The sequence below is a fragment of the Carcharhinus amblyrhynchos genome, chromosome 3 (genome assembly GCF_965287045.1).
Source record: "Carcharhinus amblyrhynchos chromosome 3, sCarAmb.v2.hapA, whole genome shotgun sequence".
NCBI classification, from domain to species: Eukaryota; Metazoa; Chordata; class Chondrichthyes; order Carcharhiniformes; family Carcharhinidae; genus Carcharhinus; species Carcharhinus amblyrhynchos.
Genome location: NC_137326.1, coordinates 19,776,037 through 19,797,615, shown reverse-complemented (window position 1 = coordinate 19,797,615; position 21,579 = coordinate 19,776,037). Strand labels below are relative to the sequence as shown.

The following is a 21,579-nucleotide window of genomic DNA, read 5'->3' as shown; positions in this document are numbered from 1 at the left end:
TTCGTCAGGTGTGGAAGGTTCTGATCAGACAAAAGCACATAGACAGTTCACAGAATACTGATTTGAATGCAAGTCAATGTGAAACGAGTCAGAGGATGAGTTTTTGCATTATCTAATGTTCTAACAATATTTACCATTCAGAACCGATTTGTTACACAATCACCCAGTTGTACTTTGAACCATTATGGACCTGACAAAAGGATCGGTACAAGATATAAAGAGAAAACATTGATTTTTGGCCAGCATGCTAACTGGCATAATTTAATCACTGGCTCACCTCTACTTATGCAAACCACTGCATTTTTCCAAAATTTCAGTGTGCAGTTGCAAAGAAACTATTACTGTCACAGAGCTGCATACATCCGGAGGTGGAAAAGCTTGTAGATGACACTAAACAATTTTCAGGAAATAAAAAGCTTAAAGTGTGAACATTTTACCTCTATCTGAACTTTGCTGCTTTTCCTGTTAATTCTAATTGGAGTCGAGAAATGTTGGGTGATGAATTTCTCTCTTTTGGACAGTAAATTATTTGCACAATAAAAAATATCTTTATTTCCACGTATAGTCCCTTGAGCAAGTTTTGCCATCTCAGTTACAGCACTGCTTTTGCAGTGAAGAATCACAAGACACCTAAAATCATTGTTGAAAAGGACTCCAATATTAATTTGTAGGCTTCACTCAGAACTCAGCTCATTAATGTCCTAAAATATTTAAGGATACTGCCAACAGTTGTGCTTATACTGTTCTCATTACTAACGATATTCATTTGCAAACTTTGAAAGGTTAGCTTGTGTGGTTCTGTCTGTACCTAAAATTATTTTGTGGATGAGTAGGAAAAGCAGCCAAAACAAGTACTTACAAAAGACCACTAAGCTATAAAAATGTCCCAAGATAATTCACAGCGCAAGTAGGGGATAGACACCAAACCGTGGAAAGACATTTAGAAAGGTTGACTTAAAAGCTCGTTCAAAAAGATGGATTTCGAATACTTCTTTTCACAAAAAGAAAGAAGAGATAAGTGCTAAGGTGAGGAGGGAGAGTTTCCAAGGCAACTGAAGACTTATGATGCAAAGAAAAGTGGGAGAATGCCAGGATCAGAGGACTGAACATATGCTTTTTTTAAAAAGTTCATCTATTAGTGTCACAAGTAAGCTTACATTAACACAGCAACGAAGTTACTGTGAAAAGCCCCTGGCCGCCACACTCTGGCACCTGTTCAGCTACACAAAGAATTCAGCATGGCCAATGCACCTAACCAGCACGTCTTTTGGACTGTGGGAGGAAACTGCAGCACCTGGGGGGAACCCACACAGAGATGGGGAGAACATGCAGTCTTGGCACAGACAGTGAACCAAGCTAGGAATCGAACCCAGATCCCTGACACTGAAGCCGCAGTACCAACCACAGTCATTGTGCTGCCCAGAAATGTAGGAAAATCAGTGAAAATTAGAGGCAGGAAAGGATGGAGTCTTTGAATATTCACCTTTACCTTCAACTACTAAGCTTAAAGTATATATTAAGGGCTGGGGTAGCAAGCACAACAGTACAGCACAGGCGACCAGCTGGAGCATGGGCTGGAAGGGAGATACGGAAATGTTAGAGGTCAGAAAATATAGGTTTCAGTGAAAGATGTGTCGAGGTACCCACTTATTCTGTCAGGTTCAGACCCAAGTTTTTAAAGAGAGGGTTATTTATACGGGTGATTACATTTTAGTGATTAAGAAAGAATTTAAACATTAAGTGCAGCATGTATCTGCTATAAACATTCAAACGAACTCCAGGTAGACTTACGAGAGATGTCTAGAGCACTTGAAAAAATGTTATACTCCACTTGGTGTCAAACTGAAGTGGTGCAACTCTACTGGAGACTTATACAATTTTCTCTCGAGTTAGGTGTGCCTTAGACTAAATACGGTAGTTGTAGTATAACAAACACTACAATGCTACAATTGAGGTTTAAAAGATTATTTTGGGACTGTAATCTTCAAATGAAGGGCAATTGAAAGGAGTCATATGACCTACTCTGCAGTCTAGCATACAGTAAACCTCAAGTGATCAAAAGGTGGCTTGGATTGTTTAACTAAGATGCAAGATATTTACACTTGGAGACAATAGCAGCAATCTCTGTGCATACCATGACTATAGCCAGAATCTTCCAGTGTTGCATAAATAGAGTCAGAGTTATATTGTGCAGAAAAGGCCATTCAGCCCATTGAGTCTGCACCAACAACATCTGCCACTAAAGTCACACTAATCCCATATCCTTGAACGTTATGTATCAAGTGCTCAAACTTTGTTAACAATTGTAAGGATTCTAGTTTCCACTACCTTCCCAGGTAGTGCATTCCAGGTTCCCACAATCCTTTGGGTAAAAGATATTTTTCCCTCAAAACTTTCTGAATCTCCTGCCCCTCACCCTAAAACTACACCCCTTTCAGATTGACCCCTCAACCTACTCACTCTGCCCATACCCCTCAATCATACCCTCCCTCAGCCTTCTCTGTTCTAAAGAAAACAATCCAAGGTTATCTAGTCTCCCCTTATAGGTCAAATGTTGCATCCCAGGGAACATCCTGGTGAACCTCCTCTCACTGAGGGCACACTGTTAAAAGCAAAGTTTATTAGTCACAAGTAAGGCTTACATTAACACAGCAATGGAGTTACTGTGAAATTCCCCTAGTTGCCTCATTCTGTTGCCTGTTCGGGTCAATGAACCTAACTAACATGTCAAACTGTGGAAGGAAACCCATGCAGACATGGTGGGAGTGTGTAAATTTCACACAGTGACCCAAGTGGGAATCGAACATGGGTCCTTTGCGCTGTGAGGCAATAGTGCTAACCGCTGTACCACCGTAATGTCTGGTAGGTATAGGAGGGGGAACATAGCTGGGCACTGGCACTGCCCCCTGGCATTCTGGTATCACTTTGGCAAGGCCAGTGTGCCCCTTTGGGAGTTCCCCTTATTCATGGTGGGGTCATGCTGGGAGATTTCTTCTGCACAGAATGCTGCAAAATGGAAATATTATTATAGCTAATTATTTATGTCACAAATAGGCTTACATTAACACTGCAACAAAGTTACACAAAAATCCCCTAGTCGCCACAGTCCAGTGCCTGCTCGGGTACACTGAAGGAAGCATCTAACATGGCTAATGCACCTAACCAGCATTTCTTTTTGACTGTGGGAGGAAATGGGGGCACCCAGTGGAAAGCCACACCGACGGAGGAAGAACATGCAGACTCCACACAGACAGTGAGTTGAGCCGGAAATCAAACCTGGGTCCTAGGCGCTGAGAGGCAGCACTGTGCCACCATTCAATGGCCTCAACTGGTACAGCATGTGTCCATAAGGAATGGATCTCTCAGGGCAGGAGTCCAGTCTGTAGGTAATGGTCTGACCTGGATGGTCACAATCACAACCAATTGTCCACTAATACATAGTGGAGAATGCCAATAGCTAAGCAAAGCAAAATCTGGACTCTGAAAAGTAAACCATATTGCTTCACATCCCTCCAACCAAGAGTAGCACAGAACCACTGACCTTTCTAGTTTGTACATCTGAGCAATGACCACATTTACCCACTGAGCCATTCAGAAACAGTAGCTTTTAACCATTTGCAATCTAATATTAAACATTCTCAGCTTAACTTACGGTTATTCCACAATTAGACTTGTTTTCACTTGTCGATCTGAGCACCACTTTGAAGGTAATAGATAAAAGGTAGTTACTCGGAATAGCAAAAGGTAGAAAGAGGTGTGCTCCAAGGATTGGTGCTGGGACTATCTACATAATGGAATCAGAAGTGCAATTTTGAAATTTCAGGATGATCCTACGTTGCAGGTGTCTCTCCCTGTCTATATAGGAGGGCAGTAACAAAATACAAGAACACATACAGGATGGCATGATGATTATGTCTTCAATATAGAAGAGTGAGCTTGCACATTTTGGAAAATAGGCAGATCACATACTCCTTGGAAAATATGTATCTAAATGGGAAGTGAGAGAGACCTGGAAGTATAAATACATAAGTCATTAAAAGGTAGTGTACAGATTATTAAAGCCATACAAAAACACAGGAGTTCAATTATATAGAGGGATAAAATTGAAAAGCAGAGGTTATATTAAATTTATATAGAACTTTGGGTAGACATTTTCAGACTATTGCGAACATCTGTTCTCTCCATTGTAGAGCAGGTGCCGAGATGCTGGAGAACATGCAAGAAATATTCTAGGAAGTATTGAACTGTAACTTGACTTAAGGTGTTTAAGATTATGAAGGTTTTTATAGGATAGATGCAGAGAGCATGTTTCCACACGTGGGGCAAAATCAGAATTAGGGGCCATAAATAGAAGACCGTCATCAATTTAAAAATTTAGGAAAAAGTTTCTTCATCCAGAGATTTGTTAGGACATGGAATTGGGAATAGTACAGGCAAGTAGCATGGACAATAAAAGGCTAGATGAGTAAATAACAGAAAGGACTAGAAAAGTTAAGGTAGCCCGGTGAAGTAGGACGTGTGCAACACAAATACCAGCACAGAACTGCGAGGCCAAATGGCCTGTTTCTATCTATATATTATTATAATTGGGATACAAAAACACAAAACTCTGCCACAATGAAGGGCTTGGATTTGAGATGCAAGTAATGTATCTGAGTCAGGAAAAGAATTAGACAATGTTATCCAACACTCTTGCCTCCTATATACTAGCATACAATGTACAAATTGCAGTTTAACCAAAGTAGGTCAACATTTTGCAACAATGCCAGAGTGCTACACTTTAAACATTTGAAGGTTACAATATCATTCTTGCACCACCTCCCATAAAACAAGATTAGATTTGCCAGTCTCATTTTGGTTGTCAGAATGACCTATGGAGGCATACACTTTGAATTCAATGTTCTGTAATGCTGGGGATGACAGTGTGAAATTTCTGCGGAGGTTCTCGCAATCCCCTATTGTAACTTCCACAGGGACTTGGAGAAAGTGTGGACGTGGGGTTTACGCTGATGATATGGGAGAACCTTAAGAGAAAAATCAAAGCGATGTGCAACTCTGCATCATGTGGTACAATGTACACAAATAGTGAAAACCAAGTTAATTTGGATGAATACATGCCAGTAAAAATATTTCGCATAAATTACTTAAAGAGTGCAGCCTGATGTGAGAGAACTCGTTAGTGATATGATAACCTGTTCACGCTTTTGTCAGATAGAACAATCTTTCCAGAAGTGGGTGGGGAAAGTGTATCTTTCAGGCCATTGTTAATCATGGCTCAGTAGCTGATAAGTGCTACCTGCAGATCCCAAGGTGTAGACTGTTTAGTAGTATGGCAGTGGCATGGGCAATTCAAGAGAGAATCACCCTTGTTAGAGAAAAAGGGACTATAAAACATCAACAAGTGGAAACAAGTGTGTAATCTTATCACAGCCTATTACAATAATCAATTGTATCAATGTACTAGACAATAACATCCAGCATTTTCATTCCATTTGTTCCAATCTGAATTCAGATAGGACTGATAAAAACCGCCTTGGCTGCATTCCTCAAAGGAGACCAATTTCTAAAGCCCAACATTCAATCTTATCTTCTGCAGCCCATCTGGCCTGCTCCATCTTACTCAGCAGGAGGCTGAAGCCTGGTGTGAACTTAAGTGCCACAGTATTTACTATTCTATAAGCAATAAAAAGATTTCAAAGAGTGGCAATTTGGAAAACTCTTTGGGACACCATTTTCCATACTGCTAAATCAGAAATAAGCGCAACATGATATATGGAGAAAAATCAAGCATACTAATCCCACAGAGTGACTCAGTGCTTTTACTAAGCTCAGACAAATGTAGGTACGGAAGTATTACTTACACTAGACAAGCACTGCTGATGCTAAATGCAGCTGCTGCATCAACAGAAGATAAAAATAATCCTCCCTATCTTACTTGTTTTCCTTATAAGCAAATCAATGAGATTTTTACATAATTCACCCCCACACTCTTAAGCCTGTGCTACTCCTCCGCCCAGCATGGCACCACTCCATAAGAAACTAACATGCGAATTGTTCGCTCACCTCTCCCGGCTCCAAGGAAAACGTGTGAAAGAATCCTGGATTTGTTTTATCCTCTCCGATCTTTCCTTTTCTAGCCAAGAAGGAATAATTTCACCGCTGTTTGGTAGATACTTTGATAGTAGCGAACAGAAATTCCAAATCAAAACTGTGGAAATGAACCAAAGCTGTACCATTGATTAATCAAGTTAGCATTCTAGTAGAAGTAGTAACTGATGCTACTGTTGCAGTAAGTTGTTCAAGTGTCACTTTTTCTAAACGCCATTGATTTAGTTGGATTAAACAATTATTGCAAATTCTGAATATAGTATTTTGGTAACACCACAAATATTCCTACTTGTAAGATCCTGACAGCTAACCGGGACAGAACAGTGAAGCTTATATAAAAGCAATGAATCATATTCCACATTGTGGGTGCAGTTTATGAATTTAGACAAATATATGAATCAACGTGGCAAACACACTTCACTTTGTGCAATGCAGTGAACAGAAAATCAATTTTGTGACAGACCCCAAGTTGAGAGAGTTCAATTTTAAAGTAGGTCCAAGCCCTTCATTAAGGCTTATCCACATAAACATTGAGAGAAACAGGACAAAATGTTAAATCCATTAACTACTCATTCAGAAGCTTTGAGCTCTCTTTTACCCCCCCCTCTCCTTTTTTGCCCCCCTTCAACCCCTTGAGGCAGCTTATTTATCACCTGGCTTTCAATTCCGGTGATATACGTCTATATCCAAAGCATTAATTTCTTTTTCCCTGCTTTATAGATGCTTATAGACTCGTTTATTTCTTGCAAATTGTTCCTCTCTACAAAAGGTATTTCGACAGTTGGTCACAATTGTGTAGACAGATACAGTAGCAATTAACTTTGCCATGTTCACTAAAGAAGAGTTTGGCTACTGCTAGCTGTTCTTGCACCAGTAACGTCATTGTTAGGGTTAAGTAAATAAAAACTCTAATGTGCCAGACAAGTCTTGTTGAGGAACTTTGCACTTAATGATATTGCTGGTGACATTGCCATAAAGCATGGCATCTTTAAGCACCGCTAAAACAGTTTGGATTTTTTTTGTTACATACCTGCAAATCCTAATTATGTACAGATTTTAAAAATGGGGGAAAACACAAGGCTCATTACAATATCTATTCTCAGTGCAAATCAAGGCATATCTGGATGCATGATTCTGTCAACAGGTAAAGGGAGTTGGTATTAGTTGGCACACAATGCAGCATTCCCACTCTTTACACTAATCCGTACCACTGTAACAGCACTTTTGATTGATTTGCACTGCATTGGAATGCCAAAAGCTGAAAGAATATTATTTTTAATTAAAAGCTGTGAATGATGATTAAGAACAAATGTTCGCGACTATAAAATCTACGTTAGTTGATTTGCCCAAAAGTCATTTATAACTCCACAAAAACTTCTGTACACTCAGCTTCGTTGTAAATCCCAAGGGTAGTTATTTTCAAAATATTGTACAAGTTCAGCCCATATTAATTTAATTTTTTATACAGGCTTCTTTCCCCAAATGTGCAAAATTACAGTGAAAATTAGTCAAAAATACCAAAGGTCTCACCCAGGTATGAAACTGCTTTCCAACACATTCAAACAAAATTCAATTAAAGTTCTGTATTTTTATTGGCTGATTTTAAAGAACTAGACTTCAAGACATTAGCAAAATCCATTAATCTCCCATTTTTGTATTGACACTCTCTCAAGGATCACCTTGAGTACCCATAAATGGAAAGAAGTCATTTCACAGCAAGCAATAGAAAATAGCAATTTCACAGAAACTGAAAACACATCAGAAAACTATGATAAGGGGCAGAGTTAGAAGGGCTGAATGGACTACCTCCTGCTTCTAGTTTCCTGTAGCTCCAGGGGCGAAAGGGATCAAGGGAAATGGTGGTGGGGGGGGGGGGGGGTGAAAATCAGGATATTGAATTCAATAAATCAACCACGATCAAAATGATTGGCAGCGCAGGCTTGAAGGAATGAATGGCCTACGCAAAGAATCAAAGAAAATTACAGCAACAAAAAAAAAAGTGCAGGCCTTTCAGCTCTCCCAGCCTTATCAATCGTGCTGCCCAGCTAAACTAAAACCCTCAACTCTGCCGGATACCATATTCCTCTATTCCAATCCTATTCATGCTTCTGTAGATGATCTCTTCCAAAATCAGTTATCCACTGGTTACTCCCTTGTTGCAGGAGAGAATGAAGTTCTAAATGACAAGTCAATTCAGACTTTTAATTACAATTCCAAGCTCCAGGAAAAAAAAAACCAATAAAAAGGTTTTGAGACCTGATTTATAAAGCGACTATATAAAATTTTAAACTGGCTCCAACGTCAGTGCTCATGACAGCCATTGCTTAATAGAGCCTGGAAGTCTAATTTCCACTTAAAATGTATTGAACATATCTTCAGGCATTTGACCTCATTCTTAAAATATACTCTTAAAAACTTAAAAATGCTCTATTTAAACAAAATGAAAATAAAACTCTTTGCATCAAAAGTTTGGCATTTTGGAGCACCGACAATACCTGAAATATATATTTTTAATTCAACTGACAGTAAATTGGATTTGCAGCCTGTTTTATTTGGAAGCAATAACGTCTGGAGTTTCTGGGTCATAAGCCAGAAATTCTGGTTTTAAGAGACTGAGTAGCCTGTTAACTTGATCAAGAATGGAAGCAGAAATAGTATCCATCTGCAAAGATTTTCTGAAATTCACAAAGTTTAAAGAGCAGCGTTTTGAATTACAAGAGAAGGAGAACCTAGTTCAGTGGACTCTTGTTTCTACTATTACTATCATCAATAGGGATGCTGCAGTATGACCATTTAATCATCCACGTCATTGCAACAAAAAGCACTAAAAAAAAAGGAAACACATTTAACATCCAGCTTGCTGTCAAGTTCAACTCATCATGCTAACCACACAAAAAAAAAAATTGTTGGAGTAAAATAGCGGGTTTGAGAATTTATAAAAAGCATGCCACGTAGTTGAGGTAAAGATTAAAGTTCACAAAAAAAGGGAGACACTATTTTGGGTGTCAGAGGAGATTGAAAAATAATACAACAGTTTGCAACCCTATCTCTGGAAATACATAAACATGCATTGATGAATAGCAACTTGAAATTTGCACTGTACCCTTATAGGACAACCCTTATCTGTCCTGGCCATGACTCACTAACATTTTGGAGGCTGAGGAAGGAAGAGAAACTTTGGTGGTGAGAAATATCGGAAGCAGGCTAGTCACATGATGGTGTGCTCTGAAAACCACAAATGATACAGGAAGCAAAATAGCAACACAGCTGACCTTCGGACACAGTCTCACTGCAGATAAAGCAGCACACATCTTTTAGAATTAGAAGCATTCTGCACTCTGGGAGTTCTGGTTACCACAATTATTATTTTTCCTGAGACAAAACTTTAAAAATAGCATTTAATTTGTATCTGATTTATGACATATTAGCTCAAATTGCTTGCTCATTTACAACTGTAAAAATAATCAGTTACTTTCTTTTGGTCGGCATGATGTGATGTCAGTAGGCAAGAGGCTGACCATTTGCCTCAATGGTTTTCAGTAGTAATGCCTTGGAACCTCCACTCAACATTTTTGATAAGAGAGGGGATTAAGGGTTATGGGGAGAAAGCGGGAAAGTGGAACTGAGCAGCGACAGATCAGCCATGATCTTATTGAATGGCGGGGCAGGCTCGAAGGGCTAGATGGCCTACTCCTGCTCCTATTTCTTATGTAACATGCTCATTTTGGATATTAGAGTCAAAGTAATGAGAAATCCCAATCGTGGCCTTCAACAAAAAACTACTTCAATGTTTTTACAAATACTACATTAAAATTGGAGTTTAATTCCTTTGTGACAGGGATAGGAAAAATTCACTGTAGTTCCTTCAATCTAAATCACAATCACAGAGGGCAGGAAGACTTAGCATTATTTGTAAGTGTCCATCTATTACATGTGCAAGCAAATTATACAGGACATGAAATCAAACAACCAAACCCCCATGATGACGGTGCATTATGTTAGATATAGTCTTGCCTTCAGCTGTTGAAGTACTTTGGCAGAGAATCTTCTGATTTGGAAAACACTGCAATCCTCAGGATATGGACATCTGGACTTGGGCTTCTAGCCATCTGACTAATGTGGCCACAACCTGTTTTAAAAACCCTCATGTTTTTAAATGTAATAATTATTCACTTAATGGAAGTTAGGGAGGTATAAGAACTTGATGTTTCATGCTGATCAGAACAGATTTAGAAGGCGTCCATTTATTTTGATATTTACGGTAATTTTTCCCTTTTTCAGTACCTGTGCCATGTTGAGTTCTTTCAATAAAAAACCACTGTATCCTTGAAAGCGTATGCAAATTTAAAAACATTTAAATACTATTTCAGAGTGACAGCATTAAGACACATTATTCCAACAAATCAAATAAATGGAACTGCTTTACAATACAGCTTAAATAAATTGTATAATTTACAATAGGCTATAGACTGTATAATTTACTATTGGCTAATCAGTGCTTGTGGGGATTTAAGATGCTTAGCTTACCCAAATATTTCTTATTTACCTTCCGTCTCCCTCAGCTAAAAGGGTGGAGCGAAAATAAGGGACTCTTGAGGACAAACTCTGATAGAAATCATTGTTTTTATTTGATGGCACAATCTCAGTCCCATCAGATAAAAGCAGGCAAGTCTGGTGAATGGGATAGGTTTCGACTTGGGCATAGACAGCCCTTCAAAGTAAAAGGACAGGTGTTTAACTACAATGCACTTTAAATGCCCAGTTGCCTACAAGTATCATGCACATCACTGTCATGGATTTTTTCAAACCAAGCTTGGCATGACAACAGAAATCAGGATATAACACTACCACAGACAAGTATTAAGTTGCAACTATCCCTCCCCAAAAATAGTTACCATTTTTCAACTGGCTAATACCAAATGCTGTTTAAACAAAAAAGGGGAATCCTGATGAGAAACTTTAGTAGAATACATTACACTAGTGAACAGGAAGGTACAAAAACAGGAACTGCTAGTGGTTCTAACAAAAGGATAGTAGCTTAGTGGAAATGGTACCATGTTAACAACCCAGAGGTCACAGGTTGTAAAACTGAATTCCAGTAAATGACTGATTCACTCATCTTTCAGAAACTGCTCTGTTGTGTAGTTCTACTCCCATACCATGTAGTTGACTCTGCTCTCAAGAGAATCAAGGGGTGGGGGAACTTGCTTGCATCCCAACAGGTTAAAAAATGAAGTGGACACAAACATGTGACACAGCATCTAAAGAAAAAATAATTCAATATTTATTTGCAGTATAAACAATGTGTTGTATTGGTTCAGAATATTATACAATATAGAGTTTTTCCTTCATAATCAGAAAGCAAAAACTACCCTCTACCAAGCTCATATTGAAACATGTATGCATCTCAACCATGTACAGCACAAAAGCTTTACAAATCCACTCAGCTGTAACACGATAACTGATGCATTTTCATAATCCCTGATAGTCCTCAGTGAGGTAAGATGCAAAATGATCCATTTTGTAATGAACCGATTCCCCCCTCCCCCAACCCCCCCAAATAATGCCTGTGTTCTTTTAACTGCTAAACCTTTTCTTTGTATCTTACACGGTCACATTAACATTCCTCCACAAAAAAAGGCTAAGAAAATTGGACTTATTTTAAAAATAAACAGAATGCACAAAATATTGCAGAAATTTGGACCCAAAAGCTTCGGTCAATACAAATTACGGCAAAGTCATTTTAATACCAAGCATCTCAGTGGATTTAACACATTAGAAGAAACCATACTACAAAAAAAAATGCTGAAATAGGTTACAAGGTCAGCCAAAGCCTTAGACAATTTTCCAACCAGGTTTAACACTACAGTAACCTTGATTTCTGTTTTTTGTAGCTCATAAAAAAGGTTTCGATTTCAACTTTGTCTGGGACCTCAAGAGTAGCAGCAACAGTAAAAAAAAAATCAGTATGTAATATGCAAGATAAGTGCTGGCATCTACAATTACTTCTCACTGACAGACTGACCTGGATCCGATTTAGCCCAGCTGTTTGACATTAATCATAGCCCGTTGACTATACACAGCTAGGGCAACCTCAAGCATGCTGTAAAGAAATTGGCTTAGGACTTCAAAAAGGTCCATCTTCTTCAGCTTTTATGCATTCAACAACTCTCCTCTTGCACTGTTAACCCTCCTACAAAACTCTCAAGGCATGATCCATATATATAAGGAACATCCAGGTCTGCTCCATTCACATTTGCTAGATGCCTACTACAATGAAGTGTCCATTCTCGCTCTCTCTGTGTGGAGTACCAGTGAAGTGCCGTGACTTGAAGGCTTCACAACTGTGCAAACTGCATTAGGTCAACAAATAACATAGAAAACAATCATAAAAATGTGACTGAACAATAGCTGCTTGTACAACAGTCTGGTTATTAGAGGAAAAGAAACAGACACTCTACATTTTGTAGAGTGAAAACTACCTCAAAATGCAAGTCAGAAGAGTACTGGGATGGCACCTTCCTGGAGATGTCCAAGTGCCTCAGTCTTTTCATCACATTTAGCCAATAGATTTGTAGTGGGTTTCATTGCCAGTCTTTGTGCTTCACAAAAATCAGCTGTCACAGAAGATAACTGGGCTCTGAGAACCATTCTTCCCAAAACTTTAAAACTGAAAACCCACTCTTCAGTGAACGTCAGTTTATTTCCTGATTATTATCAGGTCAATACGAGATTGCAAGCTCTCCAATCAGCGATCAGATACATCAATCTGGTCAGACCAGTTTCCTCCCCAAGATCGCCGCTAGCTTTTCAAACGGTTAGGATAAAGATTTGCACGTGTTCCTTTCTTCATGTTGACTCAAGGGATTCCAGCTGGAAAACATTGTGGTTGGTAGGAGTGGTAAAATACAGCTGCTCTTTAGGTGCCCTGTTGTCACAAGGACTAGTAAGTCCAAGAGTCCTTTCAAAGTCTAAAAGCTGCCCCATGAAGTTGAAGTTTGGAGAGATGTTGGACTTTTTCCTTTTTACAAAATCGTAAGCGTCATTCAGGGATAGGTTTAATTTCTGCATGAGATATGCAACAGTCACAGTGACTGACCTGCTAATCCCAGCTAAGCAGTGAACTAGGATGCCACACTTCTTGGATCTGGCTTCATCTATCCCAAAATAAATACAAAAACAAATTAATTACAATAATACAGATTCCAGCCCCGAAGAAAAACCTTTGTACCCTATATACAAAACTCTTCTACATTTGTGTAATCGAGGTATATAATTTAGACCAACTCATTTAAGGGTGGCATGGTAGCACCGTGGTTAGCATTGCTGCCTTGGTGTCATGGACCTGGGTTTGATTCCAGCTTTGGGCAACTGTGTGGAGTGTACACCCTTCTCTCCGTGTCTGCGTGGGTTTCCAAAGATGTGCAGGTTAGGTTGACCGGTCATGGCAAATTGCTCTTGGTTCCTTTGATGCTCTGTCAGCAACTTGATGGGCTGAATGGCCTCCTGCTGAACTGCAGGGATTCTATTATTTCTTGCTATTTCTAAACAATAATTACATTCGCTGCATGTTAATATTGTTATTGAACAACATTCCGTTGGTCAACATTTGGTAAAGTCCAGCAACAATTTTAAAACTATTTGCTGGACTTGTCTCAATGAAGGCTAAACAAAGCAGCTTACTGCCCCCACCACTGTACAAGTGGGAGCAACTCAAGCATGCAAGCTGTAGGTGTGTTCCAATTTGAACATTGGGTTTCCAGTTTAAAGCTTTGCCATTATGTAATTCTGGGTATTAATTAATGCTGTAAAATAGTTGTCTCAATTCTAGATATGCAGAGGCACAGCAGCAACTGTGCCATTTTTCCAAATAATTCCAAAGTATGACTGCAGATATTCACACTACCAAGGTGTGAGAGTGTAGGAAAGAGCAGGAGAAATATTTGCTGTTGCCACTTGGGTCTATTAAGTGGCCATCATATAGTCTCAGCCATGTGCATGGAATACATAAAGACAAAAATAAAAATTGTATTTTAAATCGTACAATTTTTAAATTATCTTGTATTCCAGGTATTGCAACTGAACCAAAATCAACTTGCATATGATTACATAACTAAAGACACTAGAAACATCAGAACAGAAAGAGTGTCACCTGTTTAAACTAAGGGGTGGGCACAAAGGAGAAGACAAATGTGGAATAAGTTCTACACCAGACCATATTAATTGAAACATTTCAGGTTTAAGTGTAAATTCTTTATCTCACGAGGCATCAACGCTGCCATCTAAAACACCAATTTTGGATGCTCTTTGAACCAAATGAGTTCCCCTCAAGTAACTTGCTCATTTCTCAGACTTTGCCAGTGTTTAATGTTTTAAATCGTCATGCCAGTAAGACAGTGAAACATACTACAGCCATCGTTAAGCTGTTAATCAAGGCTGTACATCAAGTACCAGGTGTGGCAAAGCATGCAAGTTCAATCATAGAAATAATGCAGCTTCTTTTCAGCAGTCAAACTTGTTTTGTGTTTGATTTCACTTTAAGAAATGGTTCAGACAGGTTGATAACATGAATCAAAATCAGCAGATTGTTTGTTTAAAGTAAGCTACCGATTTAATTCTCAGCTTTGTTGAGGAACTGGCATCTTTAGTGATCCAGCATTTTGTAAATCCAAAACTGTTACGTAAAAACTGGAAATTCAGATTTTCCCCAGATAGCACATTGCATTAAATCACCAATAAAAGTTACTTCTAAACTAGATTACTCAGATGTACTGATAGCGAGGACAATAGCAACAAAAGGCAAATCAGTAATAAATTATTTCCAAGTTACAGTGAGGACAATAGCAACAGAGGCAAATGAGGTATATAAATACACACACATGCCAATGCACCCAACCTAACTTTGAAGTATGGTGAAGGAGCTCAAAAGGGCAGATTAAATCAGCTCCTAACATACACACACAAAACACATATCACCACCGTCTATGAATGGGAAAAGAAAGCTTACCTATGAAAGAAATAGCTTCTGGGAAGAACTGGGAAAGATTCTGGCTCCAGTGGTCTGAGATTGGGATCTGCTTATACTTGAACTGCCCGTCGTTTTCGAACATGTTGGGGAGGTTGGGGGTGACATTCAGGATGTATTTGATGCCGTACTTTCCCAGGACGTCCAGGTTGGTCGAATCTTTGGCACAGCCGAGGTACAAGTAGGGCAGGATCTGGACGGGGAAGGCCGGCTGGTTGTTGGGCAGGGGGCTGCCCTCGGACTCGGTCGCGCTGTTGGGCTCCCGGTCGGCGTCCGACTCTCCGTCCGAGCAGTCGGAGCTGATCCGCAGGCCGCCCAGGCCCAGCACGGACACGGGAGGCGAGCTGCTGGGGCAGGAGCAATCCAGGTTGGTCTCGCAGTGCTCAAGGTATTCGGTCTGAAACTTATTGAAGCCCCCTGAGAGAGAGAGAGAGAGAGAGAAAAAAGGGGGGACAGATAGAGAGGAGTTGTAAATACAACTAAGCCATTGCACTGCTGACATTTCACAACATTCAGCTAAAAACAAAGTTACACTGATTAGAAACCTGGAGTTTGGGTAGACCGTGGCCAGTGATTTCAAACCGAACACCGAAAGAATGCTTCATTCATGAAAACAGGGATTTTTAAAACCACACAACATGGCGCAGCCATTTTGGAAATGTTACTGGAAAGATTTGCTTTCTCTCCCCCCCCCCCCCATCCCAAATATTACACTGACTTAACACACAATTCTTTACCAAAAAAAAAGTCCTCAAAACTATTCCCAACGCGCGTAGACATGTCTATTACACAGACTGGGTTGATTTTTTAAAAAAAAACTTTCACCTAATATGTCATCCTGAACCCACACCCCAATGTAGGTGTGGGGGGGGGGGGGGGGGTAGTATGGGATCAGTGGCTCCCCCGCCCCCCCCCCCACCCGTCCACCTTATTACATACAGCCCCATCAGCAAATGTTGACTAGTAACTTATTTATTATCGTCGCACAAGGTTGAATAAAACAGCCTACCTACCTGGAGAGAAAAGTTTTTTTTTGGGGGGGGGGGGGGGTGAGAAATTACTGGGAGTAATGTCCCCCCCACCCCCCCGATCAAAAGAAGTTACTTTCATTTATCAGAGATTGATTTCTGTTACAAGATCTTAGAAAGAGTACTGAAAATAGTGCCCCTTCAATCAAAGAAGTTTTAACTTTCATTTAGCAGGAATTGATTCTTGTCAGAGAGTCTAAACGTTGGGGGGGGGGGGGGGGGGGCATTGCAAGTAATACCCTTCCATGTTTAACTTTCATTTAACATGGGTTGATTTTTGACACGATCTAAAAAAAAGAGCGGGGAGCATAGGATTTAAATGCCCCTCCAAATTAACAAAGTTCAACTTTCGTTTAGCAGAGGTTCATTTGCGTCACAGGATCTAAAAAAAGTGGGGGGGGACATTGAGAGTATTTCCCCTCTAACTCAAAAAGGTTCAACTTTCATTTAACAAGGGCTGACTTTTGTCAACAGGGTCTAAGAAGGGGGAGAAAGAGGGCACTGGAAGTAAATGTCCCTCCAAATCAAGAAGGTACAGTTTTCCTTTGGCTGGGGTTCGTTTTTTTCAGGGGCTAAAAGGTCGGGGGCGGGGGGGAAAGAACCCACTGGAAGTAAATGCCCCTCAAAAAAAGTTACATTGAACAAGGATTGAATGGTCTCACAGGGTCTAAAAAAGAGAGGCGGGGGGGGGGGGGAGAAAAGAGGGCATGGAAATGCCCCTCTAAAATCAATAAAGTAGAACTTGCTTCTGGCAGGGGTTCGTTTTTTAAAATCACGGTCTAAAAGAGGGGAAATACTGGAAGTAAATGCCTCTCTAATCAAAAAAGTTTAATTTACATTGGACAGGGATTGATTTTTGTCACGGGGGGGTCTAAAAAGGCGGTGGGGGAGGGAGATGGGATATTGGAAGTAATGCCCTTCCAATCAAAAAGTTCAATTTTCATTTAGCAAGGGTTGATGTTTGCCAACAGGGGGTATAATTTTTTTTAAAAAATAAAGGAAGTTTCCAGTCTTACCCTCCAGGTAATAAGCCTTGCAGCCATCGTCCCTGAGTTTGTGAAGCAGCAAGCCCAGCACCGAGCTGGCCCCGTTCTCATGCCAGTCCATAGTGCACTCGTCGTACAGGATCACCGTGTCGGTCCGGCAGCGCTTGACGAATTTCTCCTTGTCCTCGTTGTTGGGGATGAGCGAGCGGATGGGCAGGTTGCCCTTCTTGAGCCTCCGCAGCATCAGCCCCGGGATGACCACGTTGATGGCCGACTCGATGTGCGAGGACTCGTACAGCTCGTGGGAGCGGCAGTCAAGCAGCAGCAGGCGGCTCGCCTCCCCGGATTCCAGTTGCTCTTGGAGCCAGTCGACACTCTTGCTCATCGCCATGGCCGGGGTGGGAGCAGAGAAGAGCTGATTTTTCATGAGGAAAACCTTTGGGAACAGGAGGAGGGGGTAAAGGCCGGCGGGCTGATAATATCCTCCTCTGAACTGCAACGTTTGCCCCCAACAGAAACCCTCCCTCCCTCCCCCCCAAAAGAGAGAAAAGGCACAACTCCCAATTGTAATGGTGTGTTTAAAGATCTGATTAAAAGGTGGCGCCAAAGAAATGAAGGTTGAGAAGCAATTCCTCTGCCTAGGGGCCGGGAGAGATCATGGAGCGGTGGTGTTGGCAGTGGAAAGTACTTCTCTTATCTGGCTGCTCTTCATTTACCATCTCCCCGTGCTGTTATAGAAGCGAGCAAGCGCTCCACGACTCGGCTCAGTAGCACTGATCTTCCACCACCCCCTTACGCCAGTCAGTGCGTTCAATCTCTCCGCCCAAACTCCCCCCCAATTAAGACGGCGCAGCCTCCCCCCTCCCGCCTTCGCTGCCGATTGACAGGCGGCGCCGCCACTGGCGAGGATCCGACCCGCCCCCAGACCTTTCCGCCAATCAGCGGCGCCAGCGCTTCTGGGGCCGGCCAATCGGCGGGTGCACAGCTAGCCCCGCCCACCCCTATTGTGACGCCGCATTCCAAGCGGTGTAGCCAAAGCCGAGAGGGGCCAATGGGAGGGCGCGGACGTCACGTCCCCATGGCAGCGGCCCGGCTGTATCTCCTTGTTTGGGTGGAGAAAGCGCGGGGTTTGTAGTGCGAGTCAATGAGTAAACTTGCCCGTGCGATCTTATTAATGAAAGTACAAGGGGGGAGGGGGGGAACATTAATCAGGTTTATGTGTACATAGTAACAAATCTTCAGCCGCCAAAGCAGAATGGGGAAAGGCCACTGTTTATTTTTTAAGTTTATTGGTCTCAAAGGTAGGCTCACATTAACACTGAAGTTACTGTGAGAATCCCCTTGTCGCCACACTCCGGCGCCTGTTCGGGTACACTGAGGGAGAATTTAGCATCTAACCAGCACAACTTTCAGACAGTGGGAGGAAACTGAGGGCGCCCAGAGAAAACCCATGCAGACACAGAGAGAACATACAAACTCCACACAGACAGTGACCCAAGCCAGGAACAGCACTTACCGCTGTGTAAGACCTTTCAGCCCATGTAGACCAAGAGGCTAGTAAATGGAAAAACTCTTCAGACTATCTATAATCTCTTACTGTGCAAACTCTATTAAAGCACCACTAAGTGCAATTTGACCAACGTACATAGCTCCGTAAAGAACTTTTAATGGAATATATGTAACATTATTAGACTGAACACAGCATAAATTTTGATCTCTAGGAAAACATAGATATTTTTCAAATTATATATGGATAAAGGATATTTTTAAAAAATAAAAACTTACTAACAATTTATTTGTTCATCTCCCATAGCACTTAAAAATAAAGTGCCCAAGGGGCCCTCTGACATTTCATTTTGAGTTGAGAGTGAATTAGGAGGAGGAGTTCAAGGCTTACAATGAGGCGCGCAAAAAAATGTTTGCAGCTCAAAGGGCAGATGCACAAAGTAAATATATTTAATCCCTGCGTCTAAACATGATCCTGCCCCAGGAACCGGTGTCACCACTCAACTCGCTTTCTTGGCCCCTCTCCAGCAGGGAAGTTTCCAAACGATTTCCTGCAACGGATGGTCCATAATGTGATTTCCTGTAAAACAATCTGAAACGCCATCCATAACAGGATTAACAACTTCTGTCTCTACTCAAGTTGCTGAAGTGCAACATTCTTGTTTCATTCTTTTTAAAACGGGGCCACCTATTTATAATCGTTATATCCTCGCAGCTGCTGGGGAAAAAAATGCTCCAGATTATGCCCAGGCTGCTAACATAAAAAGCGCAACTGCCTGAGCCCCAGGGAACCAGCTTAAAGGTCCTCTGATTGACATTTCACATTTGGTGGTGGGGGTGTGGGAGGAATAGGGTCAATAGTCAGATTCCATTGAACTAATATGTACATTTTTTGCTCAAATATAAATTCAACTTAACAACTCAAATCTCATGGAACTGAAATTTCTGCAGTCCCAGCAGGTTTTCAGCCACATCGGGGCAGCACGGTGGCACAGTGGTTAGCACTGCTGCCTCACAGCTGAAGGGAAAGGACCTGCGTTCGATTCCTGGCTTGGGTCACTACCGGTGTGAGTTTGCACGTTTTCCCCATGTCTGTATGGGTTTCCTCCGGATGCTCCGGTTTCCTCCCATAGTCCAAAGATGTGGGGGTTAGGTGGATTGGCGATGCTAAATTGCCCCTTCATGTTACGGGGACTAGCTAGGGTAAATGCATGGGGTTATGGGGGCAAGGGTCTGGGTGGGATAGTGGTTAGTGCAGATTCGATTCGCTGGATGGCCTCCTTCTGCTCTGTAGGATTCTATGATTGCCCCAAACTCTAGCTTGGTTGAGGGAACGTGCTCCACAGCTATAGTCAGTTGAAATAATGTGACAGAAGTGACATTTCCCAAGTTAAATGTCACTTGGTGGTCGTTTTCCAAAATGCTTTGGACTCTGGAATGGTTTCTACAGATTGTAGGGTAGTTGATGTAAGTCCGTTATTCAGAAAGGGAGGTAGAGAGAAAACAGGGAATGATAGACCATTGAGCCTAACATTAGCAGTAGGGAAGTTACCAGTGTCCATGATCAAGAATCATATAGTACAGCATTTGGAAAGCAGTGTATAATCAGACAAAATCAGCATGGATTTATGAAAGGGCTATCATGTTTGAATTCTCTGGAATTCTCTCAGGATGTAACTAGTAGAGTTGACCCAGGAGAACTGGTGGATGTGGTTTCGTTAGACTCTCAAGCGGCTTTTAACAAGGTCTCACATAGCAGACTACTACGTAAAGTTAAAGCACACGGAATTATGGGTAATGTCTCGAGATGGATAGAAAGCTGGTTAGTAGACAGGAAGCAAAGAGTTGGCAGCACGGTTGCACAGTGGTTAAGTTAGCACTGCTGCCTCATAGCACCAGGGATCTGGATTCACTTCCAGCCTCGGGTCACTGTCAGTGTGGAGTTTGCACGTTCTCGCCATGCCTGTGTGGGTTTCTTCCAGATACTCTGGTTTTCTCCCACAGTCCAAAAATGTGCGGGTTAGGTGGAATGGCCATGTAAATTGACACTTAATATCATGGGGTTAGCAGGATAAATATGGGGGCAGGGTTACGGGGATAGGGCCTTGCTAGGACTGTTATCGGTGCAGGCTTGATGGGGCAAATGGCCTCCTTCTGCACTATAAAGATTGTATGATTCTGTTCTATAATTCTGTGGAATAAGTGGGTCTTTTTCTGATCGGCAAGCAGGGACTTGTGGGGTACCATAGGGATTTGTGCTACGATCCCAACTGTTCACTTTATATATTAATGATTTGGTATAAGGAACTAAATATATTATCTCCAAATTTGTAGATAATGGAAAGTTGGATGGGAGGATGAGCTGTGAGGAGGATGCAGAGATGCTTCAGCGTGATTTAGACAGGCTGAGTGAATGGATGCATGGCAGATGTGGTATAATGTGGATAAATGTGAGATTATCCACTTCGGTAACAAAAACAGGAAGGCAAATAATTTGAATGGGCGTAAATTGAGAGCGGTGGATACTCAGTGAGTCCTTGGTGTCTTTGTACATCAGTCGCTGAAAGTAAGTGCTTAGGTATAGCAGGCAGTAGAGAAAACAGATGGTATGTTGGCCTTCATAGCAAGAAGATTTCAGTATAGGAATAGGGATATTTTACTGCAATTGTATAGGACATTGGTGAGACAACACCTGGAGTAATGTGTGCAGTTTTGATGTCCTCCTTATCCAAGGATGGATGTTCTTGCTATTGAGGGAGTGCAACAAAGATTTACCAGGCTTATTCCTGGGAGGGCAGGACTATCATATGAGAGACTAAGCTGGTTAGGATTATATTCATTGGAGTCTAGAAGAGTGAGAGGGGATCTCATAGGAACTTATAAATTCAACAGGATTACACAGGGTAGATTCAGAAAGAATGTTCCC

General features: G+C 41.4%; 1 protein-coding gene across 2 annotated transcripts in view; it reads right to left on the bottom strand.

The window, feature by feature from the left end:
* The window catches only part of dusp7 (dual specificity phosphatase 7), a 32,066-nt gene extending 14,118 nt beyond the window's left edge, over positions 1-17,948 (bottom strand). Inside the window, exons 1-3 of one of the 2 annotated variants that reach the window (XM_080181852.1) lie at positions 17,178-17,948; positions 15,116-15,550; positions 6,064-6,208 (exon numbers count right to left, since the gene is read on the bottom strand). In XM_080181852.1, the coding sequence (XP_080037978.1) occupies positions 6,064-6,208; positions 15,116-15,550; positions 17,178-17,574 (977 nt within the window). In that variant the 5' untranslated portion in view covers positions 17,575-17,948. Of the gene's footprint in view, positions 1-6,063; positions 6,209-11,370; positions 13,266-15,115; positions 15,551-17,177 lie in introns of those variants that run through there. The other variant, XM_080181861.1, reaches the window with a different exon arrangement.
* Positions 17,949-21,579: the final 3,631 nt, after the last annotated feature.